This window comes from Kuraishia capsulata, genomic scaffold (assembly GCF_000576695.1).
Source record: "Kuraishia capsulata CBS 1993 genomic scaffold, Kuraishia_capsulata_scaffold_1, whole genome shotgun sequence".
NCBI classification, from domain to species: domain Eukaryota; kingdom Fungi; phylum Ascomycota; class Pichiomycetes; order Pichiales; family Pichiaceae; genus Kuraishia; species Kuraishia capsulata.
In genome coordinates this window covers 1,062,590-1,076,742 of record NW_019172950.1, presented here as the reverse complement: position 1 = coordinate 1,076,742, position 14,153 = coordinate 1,062,590, and the positions used below count along the sequence as shown (strand labels likewise).

General features: G+C 45.2%; 8 protein-coding genes across 8 annotated transcripts; 5 read left to right on the top strand and 3 right to left on the bottom strand.

The window, feature by feature from the left end:
• Positions 1-116: 116 nt before the first annotated feature.
• On the top strand, positions 117-2,516 carry KUCA_T00000586001 (uncharacterized protein; the record flags this gene model as incomplete). The annotated part of the gene is made up of 1 exon (XM_022605139.1): positions 117-2,516. One exon carries the CDS (start codon positions 117-119, stop codon positions 2,514-2,516), a length of 2,400 nt encoding a protein of 799 aa, XP_022456637.1.
• A 105-nt stretch (positions 2,517-2,621) lies between these two features.
• Positions 2,622-3,938, bottom strand: KUCA_T00000585001 (uncharacterized protein; the record flags this gene model as incomplete). Its single annotated transcript, XM_022605138.1, has 1 exon — positions 2,622-3,938. The coding sequence occupies one exon, from the start codon at positions 3,936-3,938 to the stop codon at positions 2,622-2,624; it is 1,317 nt and encodes a 438-aa protein (XP_022456636.1).
• An 895-nt stretch (positions 3,939-4,833) lies between these two features.
• On the top strand, positions 4,834-5,355 carry KUCA_T00000584001 (uncharacterized protein; the record flags this gene model as incomplete). Its single annotated transcript, XM_022605137.1, has 1 exon — positions 4,834-5,355. The coding sequence occupies one exon, from the start codon at positions 4,834-4,836 to the stop codon at positions 5,353-5,355; it is 522 nt and encodes a 173-aa protein (XP_022456635.1).
• Positions 5,356-5,443: 88 nt separating this feature from the next.
• KUCA_T00000583001 (uncharacterized protein) lies at positions 5,444-8,116 on the bottom strand (the record flags this gene model as incomplete). The annotated part of the gene is made up of 1 exon (XM_022605136.1): positions 5,444-8,116. One exon carries the CDS (start codon positions 8,114-8,116, stop codon positions 5,444-5,446), a length of 2,673 nt encoding a protein of 890 aa, XP_022456634.1.
• Positions 8,117-8,896: 780 nt separating this feature from the next.
• KUCA_T00000582001 (uncharacterized protein) lies at positions 8,897-10,192 on the top strand (the record flags this gene model as incomplete). The annotated part of the gene is made up of 1 exon (XM_022605135.1): positions 8,897-10,192. The coding sequence occupies one exon, from the start codon at positions 8,897-8,899 to the stop codon at positions 10,190-10,192; it is 1,296 nt and encodes a 431-aa protein (XP_022456633.1).
• Positions 10,193-10,903: 711 nt separating this feature from the next.
• On the top strand, positions 10,904-11,576 carry KUCA_T00000581001 (uncharacterized protein; the record flags this gene model as incomplete). Its single annotated transcript, XM_022605134.1, has 2 exons — positions 10,904-10,924; positions 10,992-11,576. 2 exons carry the CDS (start codon positions 10,904-10,906, stop codon positions 11,574-11,576), a joined length of 606 nt encoding a protein of 201 aa, XP_022456632.1.
• Positions 11,577-12,399: 823 nt separating this feature from the next.
• KUCA_T00000580001 (uncharacterized protein) lies at positions 12,400-12,852 on the top strand (the record flags this gene model as incomplete). Its single annotated transcript, XM_022605133.1, has 1 exon — positions 12,400-12,852. The coding sequence occupies one exon, from the start codon at positions 12,400-12,402 to the stop codon at positions 12,850-12,852; it is 453 nt and encodes a 150-aa protein (XP_022456631.1).
• Positions 12,853-13,241: 389 nt separating this feature from the next.
• On the bottom strand, positions 13,242-14,050 carry KUCA_T00000579001 (uncharacterized protein; the record flags this gene model as incomplete). The annotated part of the gene is made up of 2 exons (XM_022605132.1): positions 13,242-13,922; positions 14,024-14,050. The coding sequence occupies 2 exons, from the start codon at positions 14,048-14,050 to the stop codon at positions 13,242-13,244; spliced, it is 708 nt and encodes a 235-aa protein (XP_022456630.1).
• Positions 14,051-14,153: the final 103 nt, after the last annotated feature.

The window sequence follows — 14,153 nt, the reverse complement described above, 5'->3', positions numbered from 1 at the left end:
CCGCATATAAAAGGTTATTGCACTACTTTTGCCTTTTACTACAACATTAGTTTAGCTGATAAGCTGTCGTAATCAACATCTGAAACTCTCTTGCGTGCTTAGTCTATACTCGCACAATGTCTGAATCAGCTGGAGAATCAAGAAATGGGTCTGACTCGGCATTATTTACCGGTGAAAATTACGCCAAGAAGAGTTCGCTTGAAATTAACCAAGGCGACTCTTCGATGACTGATTCCAACCCGTTGCACAAGGTAGACTCTGACGAGATCTACGATGCCCAGACACTTCACTCGTCTGATTTGACTCATTTCAGCTATACTGAAGAAAAGATGCTGAAGGACGAGGACGCCAAACTGAGATTGCAGAATTCATTTGCATCAACTCCATTGAGGCACTCTTCGTCGAAGATGTCAATGGGTGCTGCCAGGGAAGGTGGCAGACCTAGATTGCCTTCGTTCGCCGATTTCGAAAATCCGCCACCTCCTCCAATGTCGAGTGGCTCCAAATTTGTCTACAATCCAACAAGCAACAGCATCAATCCCTCCACTGCTGAAGAAGAAGCCGACCACGATTTCAAGATGGCCAGGCGTGAGATTCGCCTCGGTGGATTACTAAACAACGATCATAATCTCATGGATGGACCTCCTGATGATGAACTCATCAAAATGTACAAAAATGTGGAAACATGTCTGGATATCAGAGACAAATACCAGGCGATTTCGTTACAGAGGTTCAATGATAACCCAAAGAACCGCCCTGATTGGAACATCTATCCTCCACCCCCACCTCCAGCCTGGAAGAGTACTAGTTATTCCAAAGAGTTCGATATGGAAGGACTAAGGCGTCGTCCCAAGGTCGAGTTTGATATCTCAGAATGCGATATTCCGGGCGTTGATGAGACTGTTAATTTCCAGCTAGATTCTAACGACGTCTATCAAATAGTGGACTCTGAGACAGGCGATAACCTAGTGGAAATACCTACCATTCGCGATTATTACATTGATCTTGATAGAATTGTCATGATGGCATCTGATGGACCTGCCAAGTCATTTGCTTTCAAGAGACTGGAATACTTGGAAGCAAGGTGGAACCTATACATTCTGTTGAACGAGCACGAGGAAATATCCGAGTCCAAGAGAAACCCTCACAGGGATTTTTACAACGTGAGAAAAGTTGATACCCACGTCCACCATTCTGCCTGTATGAACCAAAAACATCTGTTGCGTTTTATCAAGTATAAGATCAGACACTGTGCTGATGAGAAGGTGATCATTAGGGACGGTTCTGTGCTGACTCTGAAAGAGGTGTTTGCATCTCTGAACCTTACAGCATACGACCTTAGTATTGACACACTGGACATGCATGCTCACAGAGATACATTTCACAGGTTTGACAAGTTCAACTTGAAGTATAACCCAATTGGAGAATCCAGACTTAGAGAGATCTTTTTGAAGACGGACAACTACATCAAAGGACGTTATCTTGCTGAGGTCACGAGCGAAGTCTTTGAGGATTTGGAGGCTTCAAAGTACCAAATGGCCGAGTATCGGATTTCTATTTACGGCAGAGATCCTAAAGAATGGGACAAACTGGCTGCGTGGGTTGTTGATAATAAATTGTTCTCTCACAATGTAAGGTGGCTCATACAGGTTCCGAGACTATACGACATCTACAAGACCTCGAACATCGTGCAATCGTTTCAGGATGTTGTCAAAAACATCTTCGAACCTTTATTTGCAGTCACAAAAGACCCTTCCTCCAACCCCAAACTGCACATTTTCCTCCAGCGCGTGATTGGTTTCGATTCTGTTGACGATGAGTCCAAACCAGAGAGACGGTACCACAAAAAGTTCCCTACTCCTCGTCATTGGGATGCCTCCACCAACCCTCCATACTCCTACTATCTCTACTATCTGTATGCCAATCTGGCATCTTTGAACAACTGGAGACAGAAGAGAGGGTTCAACACGATGGTGCTTCGTCCGCACTCTGGAGAGGCTGGAGACCCCGAGCACTTGATAGCCGCTTATCTCACATCTGAGGGGATATCCCACGGTATCCTGCTTCGGAAGGTTCCTTTCATCCAGTATTTGTACTACTTGAAACAGATTGGTATCGCGATGTCGCCTTTATCCAACAATGCACTGTTTTTGACCTACGACAAGAACCCGTTCCCCGACTACTTCAGACGTGGTCTCAATGTGTCACTTTCCACAGATGACCCTCTGCAGTTCTCCTATACCAGAGAACCTCTGATTGAGGAGTATTCTGTTGCTACCCAGATATACAAGCTGTCGAATGTTGACCTGTCTGAGCTTGCCAAGAACTCTGTAATGATGAGTGGGTTCGAATACCGCCTCAAGAGACATTGGCTGGGCCACAATTTTGATGCTAATGGTTTGGAATCAAACGATATCGAGAAAACCAATGTTCCTGACATCAGACTCCAGTATAGATTGGAGACTCTTCAGATTGAGTTGGAGCTAATCAAAAGGTACTCTCACCTTTATGACTGAGAAAGCGTTCTCCAACTGTGATTGCTTTCACTAACGTTTAATAGAATTTTACTTCACCAATGAGACAAAGCAGCTGTAATTGTTTATAGTACTAGTTAAAGGTGGTCAGTTCGAAGTCAACAACGTCACTCCGGTTTCCGCCTGGTTTGCGCCATTGACAGTGTAATCACACTTCCACTTGATTTTGACCGAGGATGCAACCCCATCGTTCACCTTCTTGGTGACTTTGATATCTTGGGTGATACCATCTGAAGTCATTGGAGCCAAGTAGTTTCCTGATTGAGGGGCCAAGGTAAGCTCATATGACTTTGGAACCGCAATTAGAAACTGTAGGTTCGAAATAGGGGCCAGAGCAAGAGAGCTGAAGTAAATTTTGGCAGTGAGAGGTGTGGTGGAGGATATCTGAAACTCGATCTTCAAGTTAGCAGATTGGTTGATGAAGTGTCTTGAAGCCTGCTGAGGAGCTGGAAATGGTGAGGATAGCGACGAGAAGTCCATCGAAAAAGGGTCTAGGCCTTTGTTCTGAGTTGCAGCAGCCGGTTGGATAGCTGATTGGACAGCCGGTTGGACAGTCGTAGCAGTCCCTCCCAAAGAGAACAAAGAATCGATATTGGGCGATTGCTCTCTTGGAGAGGCCGTCTGGGTGTTTCCAGGCGAAGATAGAGTAATCGAACCACCGGCACCAAAATTCAGCAAGTCGTTGTTCAAACTCGAAGAACCATTGTTATTGCTGTTGCTGGTGTTGTTGGAAAATGACAAGCTTCCAAGCTCTCCGAGAAGGTCGGCAACAGGATCGAAAGCTCCTCCAGTTGCGTTCGGAGTAGCAGCAGAATCCGAAGGCTCATCATCATCAAAGTCGATCAAGTTCAACCCACCACCACCAACCTTCACCTTGGAAGCATTAGCCAGATCACCATTCTTCAAGAAGTTGTACCGTTCAAGAAGTGAGTTGATCATATCGTTCAAGCCTAGCATGGAGGTGACAGCAGTCTCATCCCCTTGCTCTTCCTGAATGATAGTCTGGATTTTTGGCTGCGCAACCTTGAGAGAAGCGTATAATTCAGCAATTGTCTCATCAGTGGGGTCTAGTCTACCAGCATTGGAGGCAGTAGTCAGCATTTCGTTGAAAATTTCAGCCTTACGCTTGACCCTTTCAATGTCATCTGCCACTCTTTGTTTGGTGTTCTCCAAAACCTTGTCGTCTTGAAATCCAGACATAATCTTCATTAGCTTGTTAGCCTCACGGAGATCTTGAGGTCTTCCCCTTCTGATCAATTCCTGCAATTTGGCCGATTGGGCGACTCTCTCCTCCTTTTGGATCTCGTCGATGGACTTCAAGTTATCGCTTGGGTTCAAAACAGCCGCATCTTCTCTTTTAACCTCGGGGAAAGCATAACCTTTCTGTGCCAACAAACGGTGCATATCCCTGATGAAACCCAGGTCTTCCTTGTAACGGGACGTTTTACAAATGGTCTGGTTCCACTCCTCAATAGCACCCAGCACGAGTCTTTGGGTTCGGGTGTAGCGAGGCGGGGGTCTCTCTGGGAATTTCTTCACCAATTCATTCAGAAACTCTTTACGAGATATCTGCAAATGGAAGGGATAACCACAATTTTTCACCAAATAGTCGAGCAATTGCAGGGCAAGTTCGGAGGTCTGCGGATCCCTGCTGTTTATCAATTTTACAATTGCAACAGAAGCTTCACGTGGGCTATAATTTTGCAGGTTAGTGGCTGTTGAACATATGGAAACATCTCAAATTCCTCGAAGACTCACAGATTTCCCTGTTTTTCATTTACAAGATCACAGATCTCCAGGTTTAGGGCCACGTTGGGCTCATCCAGCGTTGGTCGGCAAGCGCGGTCTGATAAGAAGCGGATAATGGTTAGCAAACAAAACGATGGTACACATTTCAAGTAATTGAACCTTTTACTCACGAATTCTCCGAAGGAGTTTGCCCGTGGCGCCCCCTACATGAGATAGCCCAGACATCGATGATCAGTAGCTGTTCACAGTCTCTAAGTATCCAGATTCAAGCAAGCAGCGACTTCACAAAAAAAGCCACAATATCAGATTTCCTAGCTCTAGAGATTGAGATTGCTTCAAATAGCAACCAACCCGGATCCAAGCACAATTTCTAGAGAGTGATAGTGTCCAGTTCAGGTTACCCCCTCTGACTTGATATTGGCACCAGAAAGGAGATTAGGGACCAGGGCACCTAACCTGCAGCTTCATTGATTAGTGGATATTTGAGACGCATGTGTTTAGGCCTTCAAGATGGCTTTTACAAGAAATTTGTTTTGAAAATGCCTATATAATGGGGGAAACAAGCTCTGAGATCAGCGTGGAAACGGGGGCTTCTACAATTGATGTTTTGTCAACGGATCAGAACACCATTATGGAAGTTCAAGACGCTAGTTCAATAAGGTCCGATGACAATGACGATGGTGACAATATCGGAATACTGCCAAGTTCGGCATTGGCGGATTTGCAAATCTCCAATTTACCAGACGATGATCCTCTGGAGGTAAAGTCTTTGGCATTGGAATTTGACTATTTGATCTACAAAATCCAAGACCGTGTGAAAACCCTGAGCGACCAGACCAAAGACAGCGTTACTGCACAGAAAGTCAACTACGAAAACGATATCGCACGGATTAACGCGAACATTGGCCAGATTAATGATTTGGTCCGAGAATGTGATCTTATAGAAAACGAATTCGTGAAGATCGAGCAGATATCTCAGATTGCCAAGGATTTCACCATGAGGCTTACGCAAGTAGAGAAAAAGTTGCAGCAGAGAAGAAAGCTGGAGAAGGAATCGAGGGTAAGGTATTAAAAAGTTGAAAATGGAAATTTATTACGGTCCTCAAAGTAAAGCCATTTTACAGAAGAACAGGTTCATTAGGCGTTAAACTAGTATACAATTATCTCAAGGACCTGATCTCCTTCTTAAGAGATTCCTCTTTGGCTTTGCGGTTATTGTTCTCCTTGATAGTCTTCATCATGACTGACGATGCCCACAGAACCATAGCCACGGATCTCCAGGTCACCTTCTTAGGAGGCTCTGTGTAGATACCACGACTTTCCAGCAATGCGATCTCTTCGTTCTTATCGCTGACAATGGAGCCCAGACACGAGTTTGCGACCTGCAAATCCAGCATCTTGGATTTAGTCGAAGAGTACTTCGATAGTAGAAGTTGGTGGGTTGCAAGCAGAAGTGCAGGTTTGGACTGATCAGGAATTGAAGATGCTCTAGAATTTATCGCTTCCAATTCGTGCTTGAGCTTTGAATTCTCACTTTGGAGCTGAGACCGCTTCTCTGCTTCCCGTCTGAGATCACTCATTTTGGCCGATAACTCGTAGATATCGTTTTCAGAGCTCTTCAGTCTACGAATGAGATCATCATTCTCCATCTTGAGACCTTCCCTCTGTTCCACCACCTGTTCCACTTTTTTCACCAAATCGTGTCTCATGTTGTCGTACTCACGTCTGAGATTGTTCAGCTCTTCGGATTTATCATCAACCATGTCTCTAAGTCTGGTTTCAGTTGGACTTCCCCTGGCTTCCAGAGATAAAGAACGTAGCTTGCGATCCAAAGAGGGTCCATCTTCTTTGAGCCTCTGAACGTCTCTTTCCAGAGAAGCCACAAGGTCATCCAACTTGTTTCTTTGCTCGTTTGCCTGCGAATACTTTCTTTCCAAATCTCTGAGCTTGTCGTTGGAGTCAAACAAATCCTTAGTGAGTTCTCTGTTGGATTTACGGGCCGCATCCAAATCGCTCAGGGCTTGGTCCAGTTTGGTGTTGTCAAAGGAACTGGGTGATTGTTGAGATAGTTGCTTGCGCAAAAGATCCACATTTCTCTGTAGAGACTCAATTTCTTGCGAAGCATTTTTCAGTCTTACATCCGCAGAGGCCTTCTGTTTGATCAAATCTTCCATCTGAGATTTCTCCTTCTCCACCGTCTTTCTTGCAGCTGTCTCGAGCTCCTTTACCGTAGACTCTGATCTTGCCGCGGCATATTGTAGATCAAATAACTTGGTTTGTGCAGTATCCAGACGTTGCTGGAGGTGAGAAGTAGCCTGTTCGAAATCGGTTTTCAACTGCGATATCTCCTTTCTCTGGATTTGGTTTTCTTCAAGTAGCTCGATGTACTCCCTTTCAGAATGCAGCTTGGAGTCAGAGTTCTTACTCAGCATCACCTGCTCTTTCAACTTTCTATTTTCGGATTCGAGATCACTGATAATACTTGCAACCCTCTCATGGTCTTCAGTGCTGGCGGAGCTTGCCTTCAGTTTATCCTGAGTTGCTAAGAGCTCGTCTCTTAGTTTTTCGTTTTGGCGTCTGAAGACAGAGAAATCGCGTTCGTACTGTTGATTCTCTGTAGGTCCAGCATATCCCAGGGAACCTTGCTGATCTTTCTTGAGCTTGAGACAAAGATCGTTGAGGTCCTGTCTATCCAACTCGAGATCGTCAATTTCCTCTCTCAACTCATCAATTTCTTTCTTCAGCTTTTCATTCACATAACCCAGTTCTCGGCTAGCCTCTTTTTCATGTCTGAATAACATCTCTGTCTCTTCAAGCCTTCTTTGGGTGTCGTCGAGTGTCTTGTGAAGTTCGACATTAGACTCCATACCAGATTCTTCGCGTGATCTCAAACGATGAGTAATCTCCTTCAATTCAGCCTCAAGGTCAGCAATCTTATCGTCGTTCTTGCCCATCTCACCTGAATTGTCTGACAATTTGTAATTGAGTTCGTCAAAGTCGGTCTGTAGCTCATCTCTATCGTTCTCAAGTTGACGTACTTTCCTCTCCAAATCGTAGATGCGATCGTCCTTCTCAGCCAGTTGGTTTTTTAACTGTGAATTCTCCTGGCTCAAATCCGCCTGTCTGAGTTCATCTGATTGTAATTGATGAAGCAACTCTTGTAGCCTTGTAGTCTCTTGGAGTGCTTCGTCCCTCTGAAGAGCGATTTTCCGCATCGTCGCTTTCGTCTCTTCGTTCTCAGAACGCAACGACATCAACAATTCGCTGGTTTCATTGGTCTTTGTAGGTGATCCAAAACTATTTTCCTGGTTCTGATTCAGTTGTCCCAATAGTCTCTCGTTCTCATGGAAAAGATCCATATTCTGTATCTTCAACTTTTGAACTAATTCTGCTGTTCTCATCGACGCTCCAGGTTTTAGCATTTGTCTCAGCGTTTCAATCTCAATCTTTAGAGCTATGTTCTCCCGCGAAAGCTCGTTTCTCTCCGTTTGGACTTCGTTAACCCCTGCGGTCTCTGCATTGTACACGGTCTCAAACTTGTTGCGCGGAGTGTCGTCCGAGAAAATATCTGCACCGGTAAACTTCGCCACCGGCGATGATGCATAGGAGCTGACTTCATCTCCGCTGTTCAGGAACGACAGGTCCGGTAACGTGGGTCGTTTCAGGGGACTTCCAAACAGCTTTCCTTTAGGAGATCCTCTTTCCCTAGCAGGGTCTGATGAATGGGCGGTAGAACGACGGCCTCCCACCGGCGTAAATTCAAACCCAGTCCCAGCTCGACTCACCTTTGTGGGAGAAGACTGCAATATACCCCTGTTGGGTCTGTAAGCCATGTTAGCGGTTGGTGGTGGAGTGTGGGTAAAGTGTTGTTTATGTTTTGTGAAGTTTGAAGTGATCGCGTCTGTTTGGTCGTGCGTTTATGGTTATTGTGACGTGTAGCAACCGCATTGAATTAAATGCGCCACTCACACGCACACACACAGCCACTATGAATCACACATGGCGGTGCAACAACAGCCGAAAAAAAAGGACAGCAGCCTACACGGCTAGAAAAAACTTGCGGATAAATTTTTCGCCTTCTCCTTTCCTTTTCTGTTTCTTCCTAACAGCCCAACCATATAGTTGAAGTGAGTCTGGTTTATCAATAATCGACTCTATTACTTCTTCCTATATTGTACTTTGTTATTCTGCTCTTGAGAGGTACTTCGTTCCAGTGGTATTTCATCATCTAGCAATCTTTGGTCTCTCGCGGTTGCTCCTCGCCTTCCTTTTGAAATATTGACTTATCTTCAAAGGGCTTGAAACAAAGAGAATAGTGCTTTTGCTTAGGATCGAGCTTTTAATTAAGTTATCGATCTACTCCTGTTTTTGAGAAGGTAAGATTTCTCAGCAAACACTCAAAAAATCCTTAAAAAAACACATCAAAACGACCAGGATTGGGTCTAAAAATCTAATCCTATTGGACTTTCTCGATTACTTGTGCTATTGCGCAGTATACTAGGTTGCTACCCAGTTGAGAAGATTCAAGTTCGATACTTTAGCCGAAAGCGTGCTTAACTCCGGATCGTTGCCTTCACATCGTTGCTTTTCACAATTACCGAATCAGTTTTATCATGATTTATTCAAACAAAGATTATTTCGGTCAGAACAACCACCAGCCCTCGCTGCTGCCAAGTTACCACGCACATTCCAAGTCGTTCCAGCCCTTCAGCTCGTTCGTTCCCCAACACGGAGGGCACATGCCTTCCTATTCCTACTCCGGGATGGGGATCGAGGCTGCTGATCGAACCTTCGGCTCAGGTCAATATTACCAGTCGCAACCGGGTCCCCAACCATTTGTACCCCAGCATGACTTTTTCTTGCCCCAGGTACAGATGCAGATGCCTTCTGCGCAGATGATGCCCATGCCCTCGCAACAGCTCCAGCAGCCTCCTCATGCTCCACAGCAAGCCGAAAATACTTCAAATGTTGGTGGTGTCGCTGCTGTTTTGGAGTACGATATGGACCAAATGACGCGCTTCGTGTGCTGGTTGAGTTACGGCCTCATGAAAAGAACCGACACTCCCAGTGCCTCGTTCAACACTCTTGTCAAGCACGTGCTTTCAGCAATCAGACTGCCCAGATCCACAATCATTCTGGCCTTGATATATCTGTCTCACAGGATGGAAGGCGAGACAGAGGGTGTCACGGACGATGGTTTGGTGTTTCAAAACCTCACCATTGCACTGGTTTTGTCCAATAAGTTCCACAATGACAACACTTTCACCAACAAGTCATGGTCTGATGCAACGGGCTTGAATGTGCGTTTGATCAACCAACTGGAACGTGAATGGCTTGCCAAGATTGGTTGGAAGCTCCACCATGAGGAGGGCTATCAATGTCTGGAAGACTGCTGGAAAACTTGGTGCGAGAAGTTCTCACCAAGACAGGGGACTATTCCATCGTCTCCTTCCACAAACTCTCTATTTTCTGAAAGATCGCAGTTCACTCCTGTTCACACTCCGGTAAGCTCGCCTTGGTTCGAGGAAACCAGTGAGTTCCCTCCACAGCAGCCTGTCTACGGCGGAGTCCCTATGGGAATCAACCCCTTTGGTGTCTCTGTGTATCCGCAGTCCAACTCCATGATGTCTTCTCAGTTTCCACCCGAAAACAATTACTTCGGGCCTTATTATCAAGTTCCGCAGCACACGAGACTAGCCAACACTGCTTCTGTTCACCATCAGCGCACCCAAAGCCTGCATCATCCAGCTGCGTTGCAACAGAGGCAACCACAGCACCAGGTATATGGTATTCCTAACCTTTCACATGATGACATGGTCAGAATTTATCAATCCCAGCAGCACTGTATGAGCTCTTCTACAGGCCATGAGGGTTACCACCCTTCGTACTGCACTGCGAGTGCATGTTAGATGATTTCAATGGCTTGATCCCCTTTCAGTGCGCATTTTCCCCTTTTTCCCGTTGAATTTTGTCCAGTTTTAAGTTTTTTATTCGTTGCTCTTCCCCTACTGCTGTGGCTGCTGAGACTCACCAGCGTGGTGGTCTCCAGCAATGGCCCAAAAAGGAAAAATCAAACAAAAAAGTTTCCGAAGGACTCTTTATGGCCTCAATATTGTGCCATAAAGTTTCCGTCCAATTTTCGCTCCAAAATCAATGGTTGTGAGTCCAGGTCCTCCTCACATACTGGGCCTGGCTTTCCTCACACTATACACTTCCGTTTTCCTTCTTACTTTAATATCATTTTTGTCATAGTCCTCTTGAGACAATATACTATTTTCACATTGATCCACAATTTAGTAGAGCAGGTAAATCAACAAAAACCAACTAAAAGCGTAGCAAAGGCACAGAGAGACATGCGTGAATGGGAACCTGCAGGGCTTCATGTCCTTTTCTGAGTCTGAGTTTGACACGTGAAATCAGTTTCATGTGAGGAGGCTTTTCCTTTCTGTGAGCTGTCAGAGCAGTGTGATTCTAGCCCAATTAGGTTTATTTTGCTGCATTCTTAGTTCGCGGTTTCAACTTCAAATCTACAGATATCAAGACTGTTCTGCCTGTGTGCTCCTATTGAATTGCCTGAACCTGAAACGCGCTCTACAATTGGCCTCTAAGAAACCTTCAAAATGAGTCTTCAAATGACCTTGGTAAGTGACTTGTTAACGAAAATTTGCATTTTTGCAGTTACTGGATGAACTAACATTGGTGTCCTAGATTTTCCTGCTCCTGCTGGGCGATATGGTACTTTTATCACTGTACGTCTTGCCCTTGCCCCACACCGTGCAGAAGAAACTGGTACTGGTTTTCAATAAGTTGAGGCAAAGCCAACATGCGAAGATTGGGATGATTTTCACGATGTCCGTGGTCGGCCTTTTGTTCATCGATGCTGCCAGGGTAGGACTTGGTGCTCCTGCTGAGCCAGAGCAACATCACCACCATAAGTGGTCTATACCTGTTTCTGCCTCCTGGCCTCACAAAGCAAAGATATTCTATGCCCAGAGAAATTTGTATATCTCAGGTGCTGTGCTCTTTTTCTCGTTTGCCATTCTGGTTGTTCATTTCCATGTTGAGGCCCTTACCGTAGCGAAGGATTCGTTGTCAAAGGGCACCAAAGAGCCCGTCAAGACGGACATCGGATCCATTGGACTTGAAGAGCTGAAGCAGCAAATCAAGCAGAAGGACCTGGATATTTTGGCCTTGAAAAAACAGACCAAGAGCCTTGCGGAAGCGTACAAAAAGATCAGCGACGAGCTCAACAACGACGACGACCTGGTGATAGTGGACAAAAAGAAAGATTAGTATGGTTGTAAGGATATAACTATATAGGCTACGAACGTTTGTATTTTCGAAATGCATTGCAAGTTACGGTGGGTGGATTGCTTGAGTTGCTGCTTCAGCGCCATTGCTCAACGGTAGTAGCTTTCCAAGAAGATCAGTCAGAAGTCAATTAATGTAAGGTTTTCTCCATATTTAGAAGTTTTGGATTATGTCAGAGAGATTCCCAATTGAAAGTTCATCATGTTGATCGGTTGGCAGCAGACCAGTCGAAGAGCAGGTGCAAAGAAACAACAGACATCAGAGACTATGAAACTATCACCGTCCAATGACATATAAATGCAATCAAGACATTGATAGGCAAATAGTCTTTGATATTCTACTGGATAGTATTCGAACGAACATCGATCTTACCACGAGAAGAAGAAAGAAGAAGAAGAAGCGGAAGAGCAGTTCAGTGAAAGAAATTTCAAAAAGTCCCCCATTTGGCGATGGCCCCTAGAAATCCGCTTCCCTGTGATAATGGGAGCCTGGAAAAGACTGAATTCCGGCATTCACGGGTGAAACGAACAGTATTTGACAAGATAAAAACTGTGGTGACTACTACTGAAGTTTACCAAAAATACTTATATAATTAATGAAGATTTCAAGCCATATTTGCCTATTTTTTCACTGGTTTTGACAGGTTTTCGCCGCACTATGCTGCATTGCGTGCGTGGACCAAATCTGGTCAGATTAGAAAAGGCTGAAAAGGGTAGAAGATTGGTGTCTGTTCGTCTTTCTAACACGGTTCTGTTCGGATTAGTTTATCGGTAAAATACACGATACAAACCGGGTTTTTGGCATAATGCAAGGCGTATATCCAAAGGGAAACAGCAAGTACTCACTTCCAAGGCCCTACTACCTCAAACCCAAGAAGGACAATGGCAAGGTTGCCAGGAACTTCTTCACCACTCCCAAGAGAAAATTGATTGGATATGTGGTGTTATTTTTCGTGTTTGCACTGGTAATATACAATATCACTCCAAGCCAGGCTGAAAATGATACTATTCTTGAGCTGGAGACGGCTCCCGCCAGAATAAACCTTGACGGTACTGTGGCTGCCGTGGGAGGATCTTCTAAGGATAGACCTATAGACGACGAGGCTGTGGATTCTGGTGCAGCCAAGCCTAGCAAGGTCAAGGGCAGGAAAGGCGAGGATTCTGCATTGAATGTGGATGAAGATGATGCACCAGCAGCCAAGGAGTTTCTGAAAGCTCAGCAGAAGTTGGATAAGGAGGATGCAAAGAAGGCTACTTAGGAGAGACTGAAGCAACACGAGTTTAGACTTGGTGAGAATTGATATTTGGCTAAACGTTGTTGAGCCCGAGCAGCTTGTTTTGAGCTCATCACCAGGTTCTGGCGACATCGGACCCATGCCAGATCTATAACTGAGCTAGTAAGGAGATCCCCCTCAGAACTCAGAACACTAACGTTGACCGTTCCATGCATTTTCTGATTTTCCATGACGGAGTTTTCTTTTTCTTAGACAGCGTGTAATTTAAACTTATATTAACATATCGTATAACACATATAAAGGGAGTATTCTCAGGTTGGTGATCCAGGGTGTGCCCTTCAAACTGTGCTCTTTGAGATATGATCTTCGATTGAAAGTTATCCCAGTTGGTAACAAACACTAACTAATTGAACTCATGCCGTTATACCCTTGTTCACAGCATCAGCACGTTCCTGCCAAACAGTCTTCCCAGTGCAACTGCAAACCTTCTTGTCATTCTCCCAAACACCCGCACTTCTCGCAATCACACCCACCAAAGATCCGTCAAACACTTGACCTTTAGCAGTGGATATTGCCATAGATCTTCCGACCAGATCGGCAATACTGGCAGGTGCCTTGATGAAATATTGACCAGAGAAAGATCCATTGGCAGGTCTGTCAACGGCGATAGGGTCCAGATCCAAAATGGAATCACCTGTGGTCAATGCACCCTTCCAGATGTTACCAGAGGCACGGAAGGTTGGAAAATAAGTTCCCTTTGGCAAGCCATTGAGACTAAGGTCAATCAACACTTTGGAGGGGCCCACAGAAACGATCCTGGCAAGTCCTCTCACTGGATTCGCGCTATCTTCCTCGGCAAAAGATTCCAAGATGCAAACGGCGGCACTGTTCAAGTTCCCCGCTCCACGGATAATGGCGTCTCTACCAGTAGTCTGGATGGCTTGAATAATGGCTGACGGAGCCACCGAGGCCTCCACTGAAACCTGCTGTTTCTGCAAATCCACATTGAAGGTCTTAATGCCTTCAACAGTTCCCAGTGCTTTTGACACAGAGTTGACACACGATTCGCAGGACAGAGGGACGGCGTACACCGACTATAAAAGAGGTGTATGGTTAGTCATCATCCACCATGGGGAATCACAAGCTCGGACCAGCCGTACCGGCGTCAAACAAACCCTACGAATGGTGTACTTACCTCATATAGATCTTCCTCGGCTGACATTTTAGTTTTGTAGCTGCTCCAATTGAACCAATCTAAAACCATGGTTCTTGTGTTCAGAGGATAAAGAGTTCGGGGTCATGAGGTGATCCAAGGGCATTTTCGC